Below are 23,942 nucleotides of genomic sequence, written 5' to 3' on the forward strand. Positions count from 1 at the left end.
GGGGGGCGCTGGCTGGCCGAGCGCGGGGCAGTTATCGAAGCGGCGCGGGCCGCGGCCCTTTGTCCGGCCGCGCGCGGGGAGACGGCGCGGCGCGCGAGCCCGGCAGGTAGGGGCGGGGCGGCCGCACGCGCGGCGGGGGGGCGACCGGGCTCGCCCCCGCCCGCAAGGGGCCGCGGGGCAGAGGCGCGGGGACACCCCCGCCCCCGGCCTGCGGGAAGCAGCAGCCGCGGCCCCCGAGCTAGGGCGGCGGGAGCGTGACGTGTCCGTGGCGTCTGCGCCCAGCCGCGCCGCGATGGAGCCGCCCGGCCCGGGGGGTGAGCGGCGCGGGCGCGGGGGAGGCAGGAATCGGCCCGGCCGGGTGCAGGGCTGGGAGAGCCGCGGACAGGGCGCAGCAGCGCAGCCGGCCGAGGGGGCGTGGTCCGGGGATAGGGAGCCGCCGCCGGGCAGGAGTCAGGGGAGGTGTGGCACAGCGGGGGCGGGTGGCTGGGCGGCCTGGGCAAGCAAACCCCGTATTTCTATTGCAGCCCGTCCTATAGCTTCCCCTTCCTCCCGTTAGGCCCGGGGCCGCAGTGCATGTGCCCTTGTTCACATAGATAATAAGACTTACAGACTTTAAGGGCAGAAGGGTGTCAGGGACTGTCATCGCCGGGTCTGGAGTCTGACCTGCACACTGAGGCCACAGAATGTCCTCACCCGCAACCCTGTAATAGCCCCCCAACCTCGGGCTGCGTTACTGAAGTCCTCAAATCACGATTAAAAAACTTCAAGTTCCAGAGAATTCAGCATTTACACTAACTTAAACCTGCAAGTAATCTGGCCCCATGCTGCAGAGAAAGGCGAACCCCCCCCCCCCCCCAGGTCTCTCCCTATCTGACCCGCAGGAACATTCCTTCCTCACCTCAAATATGGTGATCAGTTAGACCCTGAGCATGTGGGCAAGACCTGCCAGGCAGATACCTGGGAAAGAATTCTCTGTAGTAGCTTAGAGCCCTCCCCATCAAGTGTCCCTCAGAGACAGTCACTACCCCAGGCCTTCTGATCTAAAAAGACATAGGCCAGCGGTGGCCAGCCTGAGAAGGAGCCAGAATTTACCATTATACATTGCCAAAGAGCCACCCATCAGCTCCTGCCACCCCCCACCCCCGCATCTCCCATCCACCAGCAGCCCCAACGATCAGCGCCTCCCCCTCGCTCCTGGCACTTCCCGATCAGCTGTTTTGTTGTGTGCAGGAGGCTCTGGGGGCGAACGGGGAGGAGTGAGGACATGGCAGGCTCAGGGGAGGGGGCGGAAAGGGGTGGAGTGGGGGCAGAGCCAGGGGTTGAGCAGTGAGCACCCCCCAACACATTGGAAAGTTGGTGCCTGTAGTTCCAGCCCTGGAGTTGGTGCCTATACAAGGAGCTGCATTTTAACTTCTGAAGAGCTGCATGTGGCTCCAGAGCCACAGGTTGGCCACCCCTGACATAGGCAAAGGAGCGAAAGTGACAGGCAGAGCCATCCCAAGGTTATGGCAAATGGGGGCGACTGCCCGAGACCCTGCACTTTGTGGGGCTCCATGCTTCACGAGGAGACAGGCAGAGAGGTGAGGCAGGTGGGCGGGCGGGGGTGAGGAGGAGCTTCCCTACCAACTTCCCCCTCTCCCCTGTCAACCTCCCCCATCCCCCAGTGCCTCCTGCCCATGGGCGGGCCCCGCATATCAGCACCTCCCACTCCCTCCCAGTGCCTATCACTAATCAGCTCTTTTGCTGCATCTGGAGGGGGGGAGGGGAGAGGAGTGAGGGCACAGTGTGCTCGGGTGAGGGGACAGAACTGGGCAGGGGTGGGGCCTTGGGGGAAGGGGTGGAGTGGGGGCAGGGCCTTGGCAGAGCCAGGGGGAGCACCCCCCGGCAGATAGAAACTCGCTGCCTATGTCCTGGGCCCCACATCGCCCTAAGGACGACCTGGTGACAGGGTCATACAGCAGGAGAATGACTCAGAAAGGCATGGAAACCAGAGCTCTCCCATGTCAACCGGATGCCTATCGAAGCTCCGTCTCTTGGTGGGCAATGCATCTTGGCCCTGGATTGGGACAGAGTGTTGCATGCTGCTTTGTATGGGCCCCATGTCTAATAAATGTGATAGGGGAGACAGCCCTCACGGTGATGGTCTACACACCTTTTGAGCATTGCTGTGCTGAGATTGAGGTAATATCTTAGGAGATGGATTTGCAAATTCTGAGCATGAGATGAACTGTCTGCATTTGGGATAGAAAACTCATGGGCTCAAGTAGCAGTGAAAGGGAGATCCCAGGGTCACTTGCCCTGACCAGTAATGCTCTCTGGCTTGTACATAGAGCCAGTGAGCAGCCCAGCCTCCCATGGTCATCTTTCTCAGGACTTTTTCTTGGACCTGGCAAGATTGGTGGGCATTCCAGGCTACACAGTGGGTGCTTACTGGTGGTGGGTGGCTGCAGAGACCATATTAGTTACTGGAAATAAATTGGTGCTAACAAAAATAAAGTTTTTTAAGCATTTTGACTCTAAAAAAATAAACCCTTCCCCATGTTCAGATTTCAGTCTCTTGTGATGCCTACCAGTTTTCCAGTCATCAATAAAGTCTTTCAGAGTAAACCTGAATTCCTAATGTTAAAAAACAAAAAAGAACCCCCTTATTCATGGTGTGTGCATTTTGTTTTGTTTTTTAAAAACTTTCGAGGCTGTCTTTATCCATCTTAAAAAAGCAAAAATAGCTAATCTTCTTTCCCTTACTGGTCTCCTGTAATGCATGTTAAGTGCTTTGTCGGAAGGTGTGCTATAGAGTAAGTGCAAGCACAGTGCAACTCTCAACTTTCAACCCTAGCTCCCCACAGATCCTTTCTTCCTCCATCACTGATAATTTGGTAACTGCAACCTGCAGAGGGGAGCAAGCAGAGCCCACTGGTACCATGGGACACCAAACCAGGTCTGATTCATGCTCTCTCTCTGTAGAAAACAGTTCCTACCACCCTTCTCTGAGACCCAGAAAAGTGTAACAACCTAGGTCTGATTCTCTACTGCCTCAAACCTTGTGTAGTTATGTACACTTGTGCAAAAGTCGCTGTAAAATGCTACCAAATCAGAATGGTACCATTTTACGCCCCCCCCTTGCTTTGCACTGATTAGAGACAAGGCAGAGGAGAGTCTAGTCCCTCTATTTAAAGGCCCAAGCTCTTTCTCTTCCCCATGTCTCTGTCAGTCACCCTTTTGAACATATTGATGAGAGGAGAACCACATTCTCCTTCCTTGTGCTAGGGTTTGGTGGCCTGAATCTCTCTCTATTTTCACCTTTAAAATCCCCCCTCCCCCCAAGATATATAGCAGATTCTTCGGTCCTGTTTAAATGGCTTACAGCTTGTTCTCCCATTGGCCAGACCAAACCATGGGGACCTTCTGCTTGCCTCAGTTTAGTGCCCGTTGTACTGCCTGGCCGGCCCAGATTGGTAGATTACATGACAGTTATGCTGCGGGGCCAGGAGGGAGACAGTATATTTTTGTCTTCTCTATTTTTGGTTCCCGTTTATTTCCCCTTCCTTAGACTGGCTCTCGAATATTTATATACAGTGGTTGGTATTAAAAATGGAGTCCTATGTTTTATTTGCTTATATGGATTTGCTATAATTAACTTCTCCACTGACTGAAATTATTATTAATACCCAGATACCTTGGTGATGGACCTGTTATAAATATTTAATAGATAGATTAATAGATTTTTAAGGCCCAAAGAACCATTGTCTCATCTGGTTCCCTGCATTACATGGATCATACAATTTCATCTAATGATTCCTGCATCAAGCCTGTAACTTCTGGCTGAGCTACAGCATGTCTTTTAGAAAGGGATACAGTCTTGATTTAAAGGCTTCAAGTGTGAGAGAGTTAGCAATTGCTTTTTGAGATCTATCAGCCAGTTTTAATCTGTTTAATGTTACACTGATTGTGTAAAATGCTGACTTTTTAATCAGACTATTGTGCAGTAATAAGTCAAATGCCTGCCAGAGATCTAAGTATGTTACGTCAACACAGTTATCTTTGTCAACTAAACTTGGAATCCCTGCAAAAAATCAGTATTTTGTTTGTTTGGCAATGTAAATATTCAGTATTCCAAAATGTAGTAAAAGTCAAGCCGCTCCTTGGGCAACGTTTTTAAAACTCTTGGGTGCAAATTATCTGGTCTTGCAGATTTTTAAATATTTAATGTTAGGAGATGGTGTTGAATGTAACCTTATTGGTTACTGTTGGAATAGAAAGTGTTTCATTATCAGTGTAAGCTGCAAGTGTGTCATCCAGGTTCTTTCCAAATACGGAACAGAAAAAATATTTATTGAACACTCCAATCTTTTTTGCCTCCTTGACAGTTTGACCACATCCATCTAGCAACCCTATACCATTCTAGGATTTTGGGACTAGGTTCACAGAGGTACTTAGGTGTTGCAATGCGTAACTCAGGTGCTCTGCTGCCTCATGGAATTCTCGGCCCCGAGTTAGGCAGCAAGCCCCCTATATGATGCATGGGGAGAGTTAGGCACCTAAGAAGAGGATTCTCAGATGCCAGCAAACTGAACAGGAGTGAAATGCCTAGATCCTCAAAGGTGTAAAGTCCTGTTGATTTGGGCCTTAGTCACATGGCTGATGGGCTGGAGAGAGGCACCTCCCTTTGCTTAGGATTCTCAGCCACGAATCCTCCCCCACAGTTAGGCTCCTAAACCAGGTCATTCCTTTCTCTAATACCCAGAGAGCAAGACACACACGCTGACACTCCCACCTATTATGGGACTTAAACCTAGGCCTCTTATGTCTTAGGTGAGTGCCCTAACCACCAGGCTATCAGGTATTCTGAGGTGGATCTCTCTCAATCTATCTTATTGGAGCTGTTCCACTTTGTAGAAATAAATATTAATGGGGACAGGGAAAAAGCAACTCTACTGCCCAGTGATTAGGGTACTCACCTGGGATGCAGGAGAGTTGGGATCAGATCCCTGCTCCAATGAATAGTTAACTGTTTTTATCTGCACCTTTGAGACTGAAAAATTCCTGACCTGCTCATTCTCAGCTGTCTTTTGTGTAAGGCTGATCCTACAGGCATATTCTGAAGATTGGGCCCCTGCTGGTGAGATGTAGGGAATGCTTATTTTGAGAATCCCACTGAGGCTTAGGTGTGAGTGAGGGCACCAAGTATCTTGTTAGCTATGGGGCAGCATCAGGGCTTACTTATAGTTTGCTTTGTGTATGCTTAGTGGTAGAAACTTAGACACCTACAGAATTAGGAGGCATCTGAGTGGCGATTTTGAGAATGTCAGTGGCACCAAATGTTGGACTTAGGTGCCTAAAGAGGCAGTTTAGGCACCTGCATACCTTTTTGAATCTGGCTCTTTGTTCTTAATATAACGGGAAAAAAATCTTTCTTATTGGGCTTAATCCTACTGGCCGTAGACTTTCATTGATACCAGTAGCTTCCCTTCTCAGTTGTCAGTATATAGATTAGATGGGGAGTCCAGGTCATATGTAGCAAGTACTGGAACTCTTCTTGCCTGGGTGGATTTTGTAGACAGGCTCCTGAATTGCTAAGGTTGTAATTATGCTAAATTCTGGTTAGGTACACTGTAAAGCCACATCTGGATTGACCTGACCCTAGGTGGTAAACTAGCTGCAATCCAACTGCAAATAGTAATATTTAATGGGGGCATTAATTTGGGGAAGACAACAATTTTTATCTTCTTCCCCACCTGCCCTGGAATTTTTAACTGATATTCAAAAAAATGACCTTGCAGCTTTCAACTGCAAATGTAGCCCCAAAGACATAACTTGCTCTCCTGCTCCTCTCTTTCCCTTTCCTAGCTTCACTGCTGAGAAGGACCTTTCTTGGGGGCAAAGGGTGTCAATAGTCAGTTGAGATGGTTGAGGAAAGAGGAAGAGAGACTGATCCTTTCACATGAGCCTGGATGCTATTTTGGCAGCACTTTGGGCCTCAAGCAATTTTAAACTTGCCCTCTACTGTCAAAGCTAAGTGAGTGGGTAACAAAATATTGCAGTATTGCCAACTACAGAAGTTCAAAAATCATGAGTCAGACTGCCTCATAAATAAGATTTAATGTGTAATGTAATGTGTTTTGGTCTGTCTTTGGAATTTTGAATTCCCCCACCCTGTTCTCCTCAGGGGCGGCTCCAGGCACCAGCGCAGCAAGCGCGTGCCTGGGGCGGGAAGCCGCAGGGGGCGGCCTGCCGGTCACTGTGAGGGCGGCAGGCAGACGGCTTTCGGTGGCTTGCCTGCGGGAGGTCCGCCGGTCCCGCAGCTTCAGCGGTGGGGACGCCGATGGCGCGGTACCGGCGGACCTCCCACAGGCATGCCGCCGAATCCGTGTGACCAGTGAACCGCCCGCAGGCGCGCTGCCGAAAGCCGCCTGCCTGCCGTGCTTGGGGCGGCAAAAAACATAGAGCCGCCCTTGGTTCTCCTGACCCCTAATGTGTATGTAACTGTTCAGGTCTTGCCAACTTGTGCAAATGTATTGTGAGTAATGAATGGGATTGTGATTGAAGCCTCTAATGTAGAATCTTTTGATTAAAAAAAAACAATTAAAGTTGCGGTCCTGTTGTTCTAGGTGCTGTATACTAATAAGAGGCAGTCTCTGCCTCAGAGAGCTCATAATCTAGCGGTGCTATATTCTCTACTAATGCAGATCTCCTCCCAGTAGAAGGGTTGGGTAGCTTTAATATTGAGGGGCAGTGCATTGCAGCAAACACTCAGGGTGGCCAGTTCATGTGAAATTTCTATGACTCTTATAACTTCACTTCATCTTAGCAGCCACTTGCAAACTTGCTAGCAGCTGCCTTTCAGCTCAGTATTTCTGACTATGGCCTCTACAGGCCTCTGTTGGCAACCAAGCAGGTGGCTTTGGAGCGCAGGTTCCTCTGTGAGACACCCTGGCTCCCTGAAGAGCTTCTACCGTGTTCCTTGCTTTGTACGCAGTGAGGGAGTTGCCAGCCGGCCGGGCAGAAGCAGCAGCTCCCTTGCAGTTTAATGTAATGACAGGGAGGGTGGGATGGAAAAGTGAAAGCAATGGGGATGTATAGAGATAGAGGAGAGTGACCTTTACTTCCCTCCACCGGCACGAGAGGTGCTCTGTGCTGACCTCTGCTGCGAAACTGTGTGAGGGACAGGGGCCTTAGGAGGAGCGGGACAGGGGAAAAGGTGCCAGCACCCAGATCAAGGTGTATATGGCAGGTAATTAGGGAGAGATCCCCAGGGGATTCTTAAGGTGAGCATAGGAGGATGCTGGGGAGAGTGCCCCTCCTGTCTGTCAGGAGGAAGAGGAGGGTATTTCCGTGTGTGTGTTTCATGTACATATCAGGGTGGTCTTTCTGTACTGAAATATAAAATCAGAAGACAGACTGAAAATTAAATATGACATACCCTACTTCGTTAGTGCCCCTGAGGGTTCAGTCATACTTGGGAATGCTTGATGGGGGACACGTAATGATTTTTAAGTTAGTCTCATGAGTTTTTGTTTGTGTTCTTGTTGTGCCCCTTTGGGGGTTGTTAATAGGAAATACTCGATGGCGATGTAACGAGGTGTGATACTGACTGTTTTAATGGCCATGAGCAGGGTCCTTAAGCCTGCCATCATCTCTGGATGGAACGAGAGGAAGAGCTGTGTGCTCCAGTTCTCCAGGACTCCGAGAAAAGGGAGATCCTCTTTGGGGCCTCCACAGGTGAGGAATAAGTTAAGCAAATACAGAAATGGCTGGAAATCCAACTTTTTGTTTCATTTAAAACCCTTGCCATACTGTCTCATCTTCTCCGCATTGGGATTACAGCCAGCAGTTATTTCTGGTAAGCCTCACTTATGGTTTTCCACCAGTCCTGACTGACTTCTGGCCAGAGTTCTGTTTCTCTCCCCCCCCCCCCCCCCTCAACTTTTCTCTAATGTTCATTTGAGTTTTTGAAGCAAAATTGCCCTCTCCTCATTGGGGAATGGCTGTTTTTCTTTTCTTTTTTTTGTGGAGTGGGGGTTGGGATTTTCCTTCTCACATCCAGTCTTACATTTTATTTAGTTGACTCATACTCTGCAATTTCCCTTTCTTAGATTTCTTTTCTACCAAACACTCATGTCTGGCTTCTATTTATTAAAGGAGACAGTGAGAGTGTGAATGAGAATGAGGAGAAGAACCCCCAGGAAGATAGTCCTGAGAATGTGGAACAGTATGGGACGATATCAGAGGGGTTTGAAGAGAATGTCTTCCAGAGCCCTGATGAGGAGGAGGCCTATGAGGGCCAGTACATGTCAGAAACACAGCAGGGAGACCTTCCTGGTAAGATACTGGGTAACTCCGTTCATCCAGAAAGAGATTTGGAGGCTCTCCAAGGTATCATCATCCACCAGAGAATTCCTATAGGGGAGCGACCCTATGTATATACTGAATGTGGGGAGGGCTTCAGTCAGAGCTCGAACCTTACACAGCATGAGATAACACAGACAGGAGAGAAACCTCATAAATGTACTGAATGTAACAAAAGTTTCAGCTGGCGCTCAGACCTAATTAAACACCAGAGAACCCACACAGGCGAGAAACCCTACATATGTAGTGAATGTGGGGAAAACTTTAGTGTGAGCTCTCACCTTTTCACTCACAAGAGAACCCACACAGGAGAGAGACCCTTCCATTGTAACGAATGTGGGAAAAGCTTCAGCCGGAACTCTCACCTTATTAACCACCAAAGAATCCACACCGGAGAGAAGCCCTTTGAATGTGCTCAGTGTGAGAAGAGCTTCAGTGATTTCTCAACACTTACCCAGCACCAGAGAACCCACACAGGTGAGAAACCCTACGTATGTGTTGAATGTGGGAAAAGCTTCATCCAGAGCTCACACCTCGTCAGGCACCGGAGAATCCACACAGGAGAGAAACCCTATAAATGTGCTGAGTGTGGGAAAAGCTTTCGATACAAGAGTCACCTTGCCCAACACCATAAACTCCACATGGAGTAGAAAGCACAGCCATGAGAGCCCCTGTCCTGCTCACAGAAACTGATGCATAAATTATTATTATATGGTGTGATGACATCGAGAAGGAACTACAAAGGGAGGGGGCACATTCTTTGTGCAAGTAGATTGTTCTAGGATGGATGGGGGGTGCTGAGTGTTGGAAATGAGTTTGATGTTGATAGGAATCAATCATTTGCGTATCGGGGGGAACAAGGAGAGAGAGGCAGCTGGGGGAGTTGATCATTTGGGGTTCAGAGGGCTGGGAGGTGGGAGGAATTAGGGCACTGAGGGAATTTGGTGCTAAGGAACATTGTTTGAAGTACAGCAAAATAGAGGGACGAGGGGAAATATATATCTCATTGTCTTATTAAGAAGTCAAAAATGATAAATTAGGCTCCAAGACAGATACCTGGCTCATAAGATGTCAGAGCCAATGTCCTGGGAAATGCCTCACTTACTGAACTGAGGAAGACAAAGTGCCCTTTGTTCTCTCTGGCACTGGCTCCAGCAATGGTTTCCTCATTTTAGATTTTATTTATTTGTAGCTGCTATTTTAGGAGCTCAGTTAAATCTGGGCAAAAATGTCCCAGTTTTCTGGTACATGTTATAATATCTAGTTTTCTGTTGTGTTGTGTCTCCGCCTCTGAAATAAAACTTTTTTTTTTTTTAAATAACCTATGTTCTCCCATCTTCTCTCCTATTGTCCTGTTTCTAGGGTAGAATGCCCTGTATAGCTTACAGTCAGCTTCACTGAAGAGGAACAAAGCTGTCTTGTTAGGGTCTGTCTAGACTAGAAGAATTAACTGGTGTTAGCAAACACCTTTGCTAAGCACACCTCATCTTCCCAGTCTAGACAGGGCCTTCATGGTCACTGCTCAAAAATGATTTGTCTAGTACACACTGAGAGCCGTCTCCATCCCTGGAGTTAGTTGAGTGAACCAGGGCTGAATGTATCTTTTAGCTGCTCTGGAGTTTTACTGTCAGGCCTCATACTTCAGTTTGCCTCTGGCTTGCCCTGGTCACAGCTCCATACCATGTTGTCCAAAGATTGTTTGTTTACTCTAATGTTAGGAGGAGAGCCTTGTCCTCTGCCTGCAGACTGTGCTTGTGCCATTTGTATGCAGCCACATTTCAAGTCAATACTCTGCCTATCGGTTCATAGTGTATTCAGCCACAATATTATCAACCATAATAGCGCCTCCACAGGTAAACTGCAAAAGATTTGTTAAAAACTAAGGGCTGGTTTCTAAGGTCCCTAAAAAGAATTTTAGGGAGGTATGCAAAATCAAATGGCATGAAAAACAGCCCTTATTTGGACACAAATTCTTGATAGGAAGGTGATCATGGATACTCAAAGTTCCCACAGCAACCACAAGGGGGAAGTACTCAGTCTTGTTCCCCCCAGCCTTGCACTTGTATAATTATTTGCACCTATGCAAAATGAAGGCGACCCACTGGTGCGAGTGAGTGGTGTGAGTGAGTGGAGAATTCTGATTTGGTAGCATTTAGACTTTGAACTCACTTTGAGCAAGTGTAAGTAACACAGGGAGTAGGATAGTGGAGAATCAGACCCTCATTGCTTCCTATGTCAACCAAAATAATGGCACATTGTTCTGGGGCTAAGCAGCAGCTGCTGATTGCTCCAGCCCTGCCTGTGCTGCAGGACCTGCTCATTTAGGAGACTGTTTTTAAAACATGTTTAGCTGTCTCTCTCTCTTGCTGGTACTGTGTGGACAGGGCATCACTTGGTTTCTAAAATGATTTCACAAAATTAAACCCACACCACAAAAAAACCCATTTAAAGGCCGATTCCCAATCAGTTTGTGTGCTAGACAAGACCTCTGTGTCTGACACTTTCATTTTGCCAAACCTCCAATTCCTTTGCCTGCTGTTAGCAGTTTATTTCACAGAACTGATCCAACCAAAACCAGAAACATTTGTCTCTTTGGGGACACTAATTATTTAAAGTGCCTTTAATTTGGAGCCTGATCAGTTGAGCATATGTCTCTCATAGAAGGCATATTATAGATATTGAGCACCTATCAGGATTGGACTATTTGAGCCCTGCCTAGAGAAGGATAAAATGTGTATTTTTAAAACATGTTAGTGAAAACATTTTAAAATACCTTTTGTAAAACTCTAGAATAGACAGGGTAAGTTGCATTTTGGCATCTATTAGCTGGTTGAGGTGAACCGTAGGCTGGACCTGACGATTCCAGATTTTAGTTGCATATCTGTTCCTTAATGCATTTGTAATTCTCTTTTCTTGAGATGTGAGATGTGATGGCTTTAACCCAACATTGGCTCTATACAGTGATTATTAATGTACAGTACAGCCTATGGGAGACATTTTCTGTCTCCTTCAGGATGAGAAAGCTATGAGCTAATAAGTCATTTTATACAGAAACAGTTTGAGTGGGTCTGTAGCCCTTGTATTCCTGGTGGTCCAATGTGCAAGGGGAATAATTTTATATATATAAATCTCACACCCATTGACTTTAGAGTTGTGGATACTTGGTCCCTGTGAAAATCAGCTTCCCATTCTTTTAACTGTTGAGCACCTGACAAGAGGCCTCCAGCTACCTGAGACTGAAAACAGTGCTTGAATGACTACTATGCCGCTGCAGTCCTAGTTAGGTGGAGGCATCTGCAAACTGTTCACCAGTTACAAATGTGGGGAGGGATTAAGTGGCAACACTAAAGTCAATGAGTGATTGTTTTTTCACTTCAGTGTATCTTGCAAAGAGCCAAAGAATGATTAAAGAATTAGAAAGCATGCCTTGTAGTGATAGACTCAAGGAGCTCAGTCTATTTAGTTTAACTAAGAGAAGGTTAAGGGATGATTTGATCACAGTCTATAAGGACCTATATGGGAACCTATGGCGAACAAACATTTAGTAATGGGCTTTTCAGTCTAGCAGAGAAAGGTATAATATGATCCAATGGCTGCGTGTTGACGCTCGACAAATTCCGACTGGAAGTAAGGTGTACATGTTTAACAGTGAGAGTAATTAACTGGTGGAACAACTTATCAAGGGTCGTGGTGGAGACTCCATCACTGACAATTTTTAAATTAAGGTTGGTTATTTTCCTAAAAGATCTGCTCTAGGAATTATTTTTGGGAAATTCTGTGGCCTGTGTCAAACAGGAGGTCAGACTAGATGGTCACAGGGTTCCCTACTAGCTTTGGAATCTATGGAAAAAAAGTAGGTATGCAACCTACTGGTAACATTTTGCACCAGTGTTGTAAATGACAATAAGGTGCGAGGCAGCAGAGAATTAGTTCCAGTGGAGGCTTTGAGTGCTCAACACCTCTGAAAATGAAGTCTATTAATAGTTTAATTTGTATCATTAAGTTTCAGTGTTAACACCATGCTGAGATGAACACCTCTTAGGGTTGTTTCAGGCTGGCTGTAGAGTCAGGAAGACAATGCAGCACTGGATCACATTCAGAAGATTTTTTAAATCAGGATTGGTTTTCTTTGAAAAAGATGTGCTTTAGTTCAAAAGGAATTATTTTGGGTAAGTTCTGTGGCCTGTGTTATACAGAGGTCAGCCTAAATGACCACAGCTGTCCCTTCTGGCCTTGGAATCTATGAACTTTGCAGAGAAACCCCCTCTAGGTACCATGACTTTCCTGCAACATCAGTTTTCTTAATTTTGTTATTGCCTTTGTCCTTTGCTCTTACTGGGCTTCCATCAAATTTACCATAGTTACGTAATTGGCAAGTTAAGGGGCTATAGGCTGACAGCCTTAAGATATCCAAGGGTATTCCCACCACAAAGCACTAATAGAATATTACTTTGCACTTATATAGTGCTTTGCACATTCAAATTGATGGGTAGACATTAGCTAAGTAGTCTTCACAACTGTCCTGGGAGTAGGTGGTGTTCTCCTTGTAATGCAGTTAAGGGAAACTGAGATACAAAAAGGTTAGTGACGTCATCAAAGTAACCCAGCAAATCAGCGACAGAATCAGGAACAGTAGAACTTGTTTTACCCAGTTGACTAACGCATATGATATCAGGAAATTTTCCATATATATTTTCAAAAATGGGGCCATAAAGTTAGAAGCTGAAGCCCATATTTGGGCACCTAAGAAAGGTATCTAAAGTTGGATCCTAAAAAAGGAAACAAAAATATTAGACACCACTTTGAAAAGGTGGACTACTGTCCCTATTTGTTATAAGAGCTTCTACAGTCAGGTTGCTCCCACCTGTTTTATATGGATATAATCTGATGATGGTACGTGGAGTGTGGCGTGTGTGGGTGAGTATCCAAACACTGCTGGGAGAGATAATAATGGAGCCTTTTGTCCTTTTCCAAAAGTCTCAGATAAAGTTAAGAGAAAGGGAAGGGCTGAGTATACTTTAGAAGGGACTCTACTCAAATAAAAATATCTGTGTTGCAGAGCGGAAGAGGTGGCTGTAGATTATACAGTAACCGTGATAATAAATCAGCCCATCCACCACAAACAAATGAAGAGTTTCATATTCTTTATTCATTCCCATTTTTCATTACACAGATTTCACATTTCAATGCTTTGTTGTCGTCTTTTACTGCAATTCCTCCAGCTCACCTGTGGCTCATGGGCCTGCTTGTCTTGCCATGCTTCAGCTTCTCTCAGGCTTAGGCAGCCTTGTTTTTCAGGTACTCCCTCCTTTGCGGAATCACTGAGGCAATCCACTGGCTGGTGCGCTGCTTGGCTTCTTTCCATTTGTAGCGGGGCACGTAGCCAAAATCCTGCCATGCCTTCCTGTAGGAGAATGTGAACTGCGTGTTCAGCAAGATTACAAGGTGACGGTTGGTGGAGGGGATGTATTTGACAAAGGGCCTAAGCAGGAAGCTCACAACCTCCAGCAGTAGTGCAAAGTAGTACAGCATCATCAGCGGCATGGGCAGGTGGGGCTCAATCCCAAACCCTAGCTCCTTGGTCAGCTCATAATTTAGGTCGGCATAGCTCATATGAGGAGTGTCATCAGAGATGTAGTAGAAGTGCCCTTTGATGTGCTTGGCTTTTTCCGGGTTCCTCAGAGCTTTTGCCACCTGGATGTGAGCCCATGCAATGTTTCCCACGTATACAGGATTCACCAGTGCCTCCTTCCTAGAAATCCGCAGGTAGACATTTTTGTTCAAGAGGCTTTTATCCAGGTGATTCTGGAGAAACGGGCATTCTTCTCCAAAGATGTACATGGATCTCAAGGCACATGTCAGGAAGATGCCACCATCCTTCAGTGCCTGGCCGTTTGCCTTCAGCACAGACGTCTCTGCCAGTCTCTTACTCTGGGCATAAGGAAATCCTGATGTGCTCTCGTAGGCTGTATCTTCATCCCCATTGCAAATGGGGTCCCCTCTGCAGTTTGGGCCTGTCACTTCTATGGTACTGGTGTAGACGAAGTGCTGGACATTACTGCGGACACAGGCATCCAGCAGTAGCTGGGTACCTTGAAAAGAGGAACATGTTAGTAAAGCAGTAGATAACTGGACTGCCTGATGGACAGAGGCCGCTCAAGAAGATCTGCTGCCATACTCAAAATAGCCTACCCACTTGACGACCTGGCACCGCAGACCACTCTGCGGGGGTAGGTGGGGGGGGGGGGGCAGCAGAGCACTCTAACTGCCCTGTGTAGACCCTGCTGGCATGAACTAAAAGGAAGGTTTCTAGTGTGTGTTACTGTAATTCTGTTTGAAAGAGGATTACATCAATGTGAACTAGGTACTTTTTAGTTCGTGCCAGCAGGGCCCACATGGGGCAGTGAGAGTGCTGCATGTTAGAGCACTTTGCCATTCAGACCCCAGTAGACCAATCTGCAGCACTGTGCAGACAAGCTCCCAAAATGGATTTGCTCAGCAATCTGCCGCCCTAGGCCACTACCTAGTTTGCTTGCACCTAAAATGATCCCTGCTGATGAAGCTTCAGATTTAGTCCTCCCCAACCAGGGGAAGGTATGCTTATTAGCTTGAAATAGCATCTCCTGAAACAGCTGTCCACAGCTGCCCCTGAAACTATCAGTTCCTTACTCTGGAGCCTGACAGGAATCCTCTCTTGAATTAGGTGGTAGGTTCAACCAAACTGAATATTTTTGGATTTTTTTTTTAGTTGGGAAGAGGGAGTCAACTCAGCTGTTTGAGTTATACAAGGATGAAGCATATACATGCTCTTTAATCAAACAACTACTTGTTTTTGGTTTGGTCTGTGTATTGTCTAGGCTGTGCACTGAAGGGTTACATTTTGCTCTCACTTATACTAGTGTAAACTCAAAGTAATTTCAGTAACTTCAAATTTACACAGTTGAGGCTGGGCTCTTTAAAACACCACCTCATTCATTATGCACCATCCATTCTGTGTACTGAGGCCCCAATGTTACAGTCCACCTTGAGACAGAAATGTGCTTAAGTGCTTTGCGAAATGTGTTTAAAATGCTTTGTTTAAACTGCAGCCTGAGGGCTTGATCCAAAATCAGCTGTATTCAGTGGTAATCTTTCCATTGACTTCAATCAGCTTTGGATCAGGCCTTGAATAAAGTAGGATGCTGCAAAGATAATGTATATAATCATGTAATCAAAGACTATATTATGTACAAGGAGCAGAGTGCATCTTTCACTTTGGCATTTCCTGATTGTTGCTTTTCACTTTGGAACCTTGATGCTGTCTTTACTATAGCTTTCTTTATGGAATATAAGTCTTTTTTAAATGCACAATCACATTATTTTTCAAATTAAATGCTATTATAATGCATACACCAAAGGCTGCATGCTCAACTTTGTCTTCCAAGCACAACAAAACAGACAAAATTAAATAAACAAATTCCCAACATGGCTTCAGAAATCAAAGATCTGAGTGTTAAATTAATAATAGCTAGAAATAAAGGAGGGAAATGTCCAAGCAAGACTATTCAGTCTGTTAGTGGAAAAGACAAAGCAAGCAAAATGCAGAATGAGTTAATATTGCCAAAGGGACTATGGGGAATAAAAAAGGCTTTTGTAGTTTTATCAAAGGAAAAAGAAACACTGGTGAAAAATTTAGATTTGTTTAATAATGAGAAGTGAAGTGGGAGGAATTATTGACTTTAACCTGTCTGGCATACTGAACTCCTTCAGTCTTTAACAAGAAAAATAAAGAAAAGATGTTTGAACAGCTAGGAAGTAATGAAGACCTTGTTTAAAAAAAACAAAACATTTGTTATGCAGCCAAGAATAAAATAGTTACAAAAATTGAATTCATATAAGTCAGTATGTCTAGATGACATGCAATACAGGGTTTTAGGGAAAGTTCTTAATTAGCTTTCCATGACAGTAAAAATTTTTTTAAAGTAATGAAAAACTAGTGAGGTACAAAATTGGCGGGGGAGGGGAAAATCTTCAGAAGTAGCATCTGTTCGGTACAACTCTGACCCCAATAAATTTAAATGCATACAAAATTGTATTAAGGATGTGGATTTAAAATAAAATATTGTGGAAATACAAAAGTTCAGGTACTCACAGCAATGTTAATTTGCTCGTATTTCATGTAGTGTATATTTATTTAATGGACCAGTGCTGTAAATTCCTACTCACATAAGTATTATTTACTTACATAAGTAGTCCCATTGGTTTGAGAGGAAATTTTACTGGAGTCAGGACAGAATAAGGGCCTGGACAAACTAACAAAACCCACCAAACAAAAACTAGTTGGTCCACTGATAAGTTGTATGTGATTGTGTGGCAGAGAAAGCCTTGGTTTAGGTCAGTGGTTCTCAAACTAGGGCCGCCGCTTGTTCAGGGAAAGCCCCTGGCAGGCCGGGCCGGTTTGTTTACCTGCCGTGTCCGCAGATTCGGCCGATCGCGGCTCCCACTGGCCGTGGTTCGCCGCTCTAGGCCAATGGGGGCTGCAGGAAGGGCAGCCAGTATGTCCCTCAGCCCACATTGCCCCCATTAGCTCAGAGCAGCGAACCGCGGCCAGTGGGAGCCGTGATCGNGTACTCACAGCAATGTTAATTTGCTCGTATTTCATGTAGTGTATATTTATTTAATGGACCAGTGCTGTAAATTCCTACTCACATAAGTATTATTTACTTACATAAGTAGTCCCATTGGTTTGAGAGGAAATTTTACTGGAGTCAGGACAGAATAAGGGCCTGGACAAACTAACAAAACCCACCAAACAAAAACTAGTTGGTCCACTGATAAGTTGTATGTGATTGTGTGGCAGAGAAAGCCTTGGTTTAGGTCAGTGGTTCTCAAACTAGGGCCGCCGCTTGTTCAGGGAAAGCCCCTGGCAGGCCGGGCCGGTTTGTTTACCTGCCGTGTCCGCAGATTCGGCCGATCGCGGCTCCCACTGGCCGTGGTTCGCCGCTCTAGGCCAATGGGGGCTGCAGGAAGGGCAGCCAGTATGTCCCTCAGCCCACAAAGCCCCCATTAGCTCAGAGCAGCGAACCGCGGCCAGTGGGAGCCGTGATCGGCCGAACTTGCAGACGCGACAGGTAAACAAACCGGCCCAGCCCGCCAGGGGCTTTCCCTGAACAAGTAGCGGCCCTAGTTTGAGAACCACTGGTTTAGGTTGCTCTCAACTTAACTTCTCCCTTTCCTGACTCTTAGGGGTTTGAATTCTCAGACCCAATGTTTCACTCTTCATTGCATTTAATTTTTATAAAGTCCCCTAAGAGCTTTGAAATGAGCTGTGGATGAGGTCACTGAGGGAAGTGCAAACTCTTGATGGTATTGGACCAAATCCCAAAGTCCTTGCTTGGGGTCAGCTGCTCCCTGCAGCAAAACTCATGAGAGGGAGCTATGATGGAGGAAAATGCCATGAGGGCTCCTCCCAGATATTTCAGTTGGAGGGGAGGTTGAGAGAGGCAGCGTTCCCTCTCACACCCTGCATCTCCACAGAATAAGCTGGAGGCCTCAGCTCCAAACCCTGTGGATCCTGTGGAGGAGGCCAGGCCTTTATCCTCACAGTATGGATCGTGACTTGATCATTTAAACAGAAAAATTCTTTAATAACATGGGTGAATCAGAATTGGAGCTTGATCAGTGTCTGCGGTCTGGCTCTTGTAAGTGTCACTGCCTATGTGTGCTTGACATGTATCTTTATTAGACGAGGTTAGTTATCAAGCAGAAACAAAAGGTTCATCCTGAGGGGCATCGTGTATGTAGCTGGGTGCTGGGATGGCCACAAGGCAGCAGAGCACTAGTGAACTAGTGTTCTCAGGTGGAGCCTGAGGGGGACTTCAGTACTTACTGCACATTGGGAAGTGTGTTTTGGGTTTCTTGGTGCTCTCTGCACCTGTCTTTCCCTCTGGTTTTGAGGCCTAGGAGCAGGATTGCTAGGCTATCAGGTGCTCTCTACAGGTAATTCTACTAAACACTTTCCATTCAGCCTTAGTTTTTAGTTTCTAGCTGTAGTAAGACCCTTGTAGAGACACTTGTTGTTTAGAGGGACTTTGAGGTTGTTTTATAAATGTGCAAAGACTTTTCAAAATTCTGCCTCTGCCTAACACCCTCCTGCCTAAAGGAAGGGGTTGGGCATACTCAACTCCAGCACCCCAGCCTCTCTCCTGTTGTTATAACCTTTAACAAATTTGGCTTTCACATGATTTTATGTAATGTATTCTGTGAAAAAATAATATGTAGTGAAAGAGAAAATAGTGAGGGGAGAGTTATAAATACCCTTCTAAGTTAGTATATATATTTTATATTTAGAGTGTGTGTGTGTGTATGTATATATATGTGTATGTGTGTATATATATATATATATGTATATATATATACCATCCGTAGATGTTTTTTCCTTAAGATTCCCAGATTTCTCCCCATCCCCTCCCACCAGGAGCCTGGCCAGCTGCCTTCTCTGCTGAAATTTGTGGGCACTTTCAATTCACACTTTCTACTGAACAGATAGAATTAAAGGTGCTGGCTGCTGAGTTCATGGGTAACAGAAGCAGATTCAGACTGCCACTTGCCTCTCTCCCTTTCCCTCCTTCTTTCCCACAATTTCCTGTCTCTTCCTCCTCTTCTTTCCCACCGTGAACTATATCTGAAATGTAACCCCAGCTGCCTCCGATGAAGCTTGGTGTCATAGATCCAACTGGGTGCTCCCTTCAAGCCATCCACCAGACTGCTGTGAGGGGAATCCAAACCTTTGTATCTCTGGAGCCCCCTCACAGCAGTCCTAGTGAGTGGCCGTGGAGTGGCACTTGCTATGTTCTATTACACCTGGCTACAGGGAAAAGCAGTAATTTTAATCTGAACAATGATGGGCGGCCAATATCCGAACAAGGGATTCCCACAAATATGTTTCCATTTGCCTGTGAGAAGCCCTGTGTCCCAGGTCCACACCTGCTGCTCTTTGGCACGAAGGACAGGGAAGTATAGTCATTTAAACAAAAACGCTTTCTCAGCCAAGGCAGGGGGATGGCAGAACGGGGCAGATCAACACAGAGTGACACAGCTCTAGGGATCCACTGAGTACTGGGGGAGCACAGTGCAGGGCTCAAAGCATAACTTCAAGTGGGGATAATGATCTGGTGTGAGGGAGGAGGATGGGGGGGAGGTCTCCTTTTCTTGGGAAATGTATTGAAATTCCCTGACATTTGATGAAACCTGGAGAATTTGCTTTTCAGCACTATTTGAAAGAGGCCCAGGGACAGATGATGGCACAGCTGGTTTAGGAGGATCTGGGAAGGGGGACTTCATCGCTGACAGGGAAATCACTTAAACCCTCCCTTCAGTCTGATGAGGAATTTTAACAGTGAGCGTCTGGGAGGACCTAGGAGCCCCTCCTGCCTTTGAAGTTTGATTGCAGGAAAAAAGGCAGAGGGAAAGACAAGGGTGAAGAGAGGGGGAAAGGAAAGGGGAAGCACAAGCCTGAAAGAGTCCCAGGAGGTGGTTATAGGAGATGAAGGTAATTGTATATAAAACCTGTAATACTTTAAACACAGCCAAATCTCTGCAGCCATGGAGGAGAAGGGGAATAGGTGTTGGCAGGGGGGCTGTGGAAGGAAGTGATATTAAAAATACCTTTCTGTGCATTTTCAGCCAGTTAACATGGCGGGCATGGGGATTCTCCTCCTTTTGATGATGTGTGTGGGTACTGAAAAGGCCCAGTCAGAACAAGACTATGCCAATCCACGCCCAAAGCCAAACTACTGTTGCTGTAGAGAATAATTTTGCACTGCACCTTGGCGGGGGGGGGGGGGGGGGGGGGGGAGGTGTGACAGAAGATAGGAATTAACAGGTGTCTTCTCTCCCTGAAGTCCCTCATTCTAGTCTCAGGGTCTGATTATGCATTGCCCTGCAACTTTCCACTGCTGCAAAGTAGGTGCACAATGTTACCCAATCAGCCCAGCAAAGTTTTACACACACTTTGGCCGAGTGTAAATGACTGCACAAGGCGCAGCAGGGCAACCCTGTGAATCAGGTGCTCGGTCATGACAACTGTGTCCTTCCCTAGGCAGATGATGGTCATTACTATAGACTCAAGGCTTAAAACAATAAAGGAAATCCACTCTGCTCACCCGTTACATTGACTTCCCAGAGCAGCTGCTTCTCTACAAGGCCCAAGGTGTCAATGATGGATGCTGTATGGATGACAAGGGAGACACCCTGGCAGGCGCTGTCCAAGAACGTAGCATCCCGGATGTCCCCTTCCAGCATCTTCACCACAGTCTGACCCTTGAAATCTGCAAGAGCAACATGAAACAAAGAAAGTGGCCTTCATCGGCATGACAAAGAAGCGTAATAAAGGGCGTGGTGAGGCGCTCAACCAAGAGAAATGCTTATACTGATCTCATGGTTGCAGTTGTGGGACTGCTTGGGCTGAGGGATATTATGGGGGTAGGCAAACTATATGGCTTTTTCCCATTGGCTATATTCTTTTAAGCTCTAGTTACAGTTTTATATAATTCTTATATTTGCTAATTTCTAGAATGTGTTTGGGGCAAACATGCAACCCGGTCCTTTTTTTTAAAAAAAGAGAAACATCTTTCAGTGCCAGCAAGTCCCAGAAAACTGCCTACAGCAGGGCTACAAATCTCTTTTTACGTGAACACTGTGCAGTACATAGGTTGATAAGTGTGGTGCTTTGCTACTCATGAAAGTAGGCGTTTCCCTTAAAGATGACTGACAGCATCCCTCCAGTCATGAGACGCACACACAGCTCTGCAGATGCACACAATTCCTGCTCAATAAACCTCCTTGTTCTTCCAGCCCTACTCCCACAGCTCTTCCAATGCAGGTCTCACATATCTTTTTGAGGCCTGTAAGTCCTGAACTCCTTGCTACTCCAGGTCTGGACCTTAGCTTTCATAAAGCACTACAGCTTTAATCTGCAGCACCTCCTGCTATTCCAGTGTTAGGCTCTAGACTCTGCTCTCTTGATACATCTCGTCCTGACTTGCCATACCGCTGCTTTTCCAGGCCTGGGCTCCACACACACATCTGCTAATGTACCTCAATCCTGACCTGCAGCAAACCTGCTGTTCTAGAGTTGGGCTGTCTTCATCCCAGTCCTGACCTGCAGTACCTCTACAAATCCAGTCCTAGGTCATACATTGCTCCCAAGTTCTGCTACGCCCCAATGTCCGTCACTAAGTACGGTAATTTTGTCAAGTGTCTGTCATGCAACATGGTGGTGCCAAGCCAACCCCAGTCTTATAGTCTCTTATGCTGTGACAGCTACAGTATTATGATGTTAACAAATGGCCATTGCAGGCAAGAGACTCCCCCAGCCCCAGTTTATTTCACTTACAGCCTGAGCCACAATTGAAATCCAGGGGTGAAATCCTGGAGTTTAACCACGGACTTCATTAGAGCCAGGATACCACCCCAGATTTTTAATGATGAAAGGCTAATATATATATTTATTGTGCTTTGGCACTGAATACAAAGAGCATTTAAGAAGTTTTCTCTGTGGGTATCCCATTGCCTATTTAATATGACACTAATGAACTTTTATTAATAAAAAAAAGCTATTTTAATGCCTCTTTTTCATAGATTCGAAAGCCAGAAGGGACCATTGTGATCATCTAATCTGACCTCCTTTATATATCAAAGGTCACCAACACCACCCAGCCCCCGCATTAAACCCAACAACTAGAATTAGGCCAAAGTATTACAATCCTCAGGAGACTATCCTATTCATAGATTCTGAGGTCAGAAGGGATCTTTGTGATCATCTAGTCCAGGGGTCTCAAATACGCGGCCGTAGCCTGCGGAGTTATTTGCTGCGGCCTGCCAAGCTCCCTGCCCCCCGAGTTATTTCCTGTGCCTGCCAAGCTCCCTCACCCCCCCCCCCAAGCGTGCCACATCCCAGCTGTTCTGCCTACCTCCAGGTGCTTCCCACTGCCAAACAGCTGTTTGGTAGCGCTTAGTGCTTTCCAGGAGGGCGGGGGAAGAGCAGGGAGCCGCGCGCTCAGGGGAGGAGGTGGAGAAGAGGCGGGGCAGGGCTGGGGATTTGGGGAAAGGGGGGAAGAGGCGGGGGAGGGGCAGGGCCTCATGGAAGGGGTGGAGTAGGGGCGGGGCCGGGAGCAGCGGTAGGGGGGTGTCAGTGATGTGGCCCTCAGGCCAATGTACTAGTCCTCATGTGGCCCTCATGGTCATTTGAGTTTGAGATCCCTGATCTAGTCTGACCTCCTGTATAACTCAGAACTTCTACAAAATAACTCCTAGAGCAGAGCTTTTAGGAAAAAAACATCCAATCTTAATTAAAAACTTGTCAGTGATGGAGAATCCACCACAACCCTTGGAAAATTGTTCCAATGGTTAATTTACATTTATTGTTTAAAATGTACACTTTATTCCCAGTCTGAATTTGTCTAGCTTCAATTTAAGAACATAAAAACGGCCATACTGGGTCAGACCAAAGATCCATCTAGCTCAGTATCCTATCTTCTGACAGTGGCCAATGCCAGGTGCCCCAGAGGGAATGAACAGGTAATCATCAAGTGATCCATTCCCTGTTGCTCATTCCCAGCTTCTGGCAAACAGAGGCTAGGGACACCATTCCTGCCCATCCTGGCTAATAGCCATTGATGGACCTATCCTCCATGAATTTATCTAGTTCCTTTTTGAACCCTGTTATAGTCTTGGCCTTCACAACATCCATTGGCAAAGCATTCCACCTTTTGACTGTATAAAGAAATGCTTCCTTTTGTTCGTTTTAAACCTGCTGCCTATTAATTTCATTTGGTGACCCCTAGTTCTTGTATTATGAGAAGAAGTAAATAACACTTCCTTATTTACTTTCTCCAAACCAGTCATGATTTTATAGACCTCAATCATATCCCCCCCTTACTCATTTCTTTTCCAAGCTGAAAAGTTCCAGTCTTATTAATCTCTCCTCATATGGAAGCTGTTTCATACCCCTAATCATTTTTGTTGCCAAGTCATTTGATCCTGTTGTACCTTTCTCTGCTAGATTGAAGAGTCCATTATTAAATATTAATTCCCCATGCAGGTACATATAAAAAGTGATCAAGTCACCCCTTATCCCTCTCTTTGTTAAACTAAATAGATTCAGCTCCTTGAGTCTACTACTATTAGGCATGTTTCTAATGCTTTAATCATTCTGTTGGCACTTCTCTGAACCCTCTCCAATTTATCAACATCTTTGAACTGTGGACACCTGAACTGGACACAACATTCCAGCACTGTCGCACAAATGCCAAATACAGAAATAAAATAACCTTTTAACCCCAACTCCAGATTCCCATTTATGCATTGCTGGGTCACATTAGCTCTTTTGGACACAGCATCACATTGGGAGCTCATGTTCAGCTGATTATCCACCAAAATCTTTTTCAGAGTCACTGATTTCCCCCATCCTGTAAGTATGGCCTACATTCTTTGTTCCTAGATATATACATTTACATTTAGCCACATTAAAACACATAATTTTGCTTGCACCCTATATACCGAATAATCCAGATCACTCTGAATCAATAACCTGTCCTCTTCATTATTTACCATTC

General features: G+C 46.0%; 2 protein-coding genes across 8 annotated transcripts in view; one reads left to right on the forward strand and one right to left on the reverse strand.

Annotated features, from left to right (window-relative positions):
* Nucleotides 1-9,661, forward strand: part of LOC117886253 (zinc finger protein 697-like) — a 10,374-nt gene extending 713 nt beyond the window's left edge. The window contains exons 1-3 of one of the 5 annotated variants that reach the window (XM_034787949.1): nucleotides 46-106; nucleotides 7,554-7,719; nucleotides 8,140-9,661. In XM_034787949.1, the coding sequence (XP_034643840.1) occupies nucleotides 7,641-7,719; nucleotides 8,140-8,996 (936 nt within the window). In that variant the 5' untranslated portion in view covers nucleotides 46-106; nucleotides 7,554-7,640 and the 3' untranslated portion in view covers nucleotides 8,997-9,661. Of the gene's footprint in view, nucleotides 1-45; nucleotides 107-159; nucleotides 315-1,877; nucleotides 2,182-6,371; nucleotides 7,720-8,139 lie in introns of those variants that run through there. The other 4 variants (XM_034787926.1, XM_034787957.1, XM_034787941.1 and 1 more) reach the window with 4 other exon arrangements.
* A 3,812-nt stretch (nucleotides 9,662-13,473) lies between these two features.
* LOC117886232 (3 beta-hydroxysteroid dehydrogenase/Delta 5-->4-isomerase-like) overlaps nucleotides 13,474-23,942 on the reverse strand; it is a 29,172-nt gene continuing 18,703 nt past the window's right edge. For all 3 annotated transcript variants that reach the window (XM_034787914.1, XM_034787900.1, XM_034787906.1), the window contains 2 exons: nucleotides 20,490-20,654; nucleotides 13,474-14,438 (listed from right to left, as the gene is read on the reverse strand). In XM_034787914.1, the coding sequence (XP_034643805.1) occupies nucleotides 13,624-14,438; nucleotides 20,490-20,654 (980 nt within the window). In that variant the 3' untranslated portion in view covers nucleotides 13,474-13,623. The remainder of the gene's footprint in view (nucleotides 14,439-20,489; nucleotides 20,655-23,942) is intronic.

The sequence above is a fragment of the Trachemys scripta genome, chromosome 1 (genome assembly GCF_013100865.1).
Source record: "Trachemys scripta elegans isolate TJP31775 chromosome 1, CAS_Tse_1.0, whole genome shotgun sequence".
Classification (NCBI taxonomy): domain Eukaryota; kingdom Metazoa; phylum Chordata; order Testudines; family Emydidae; genus Trachemys; species Trachemys scripta.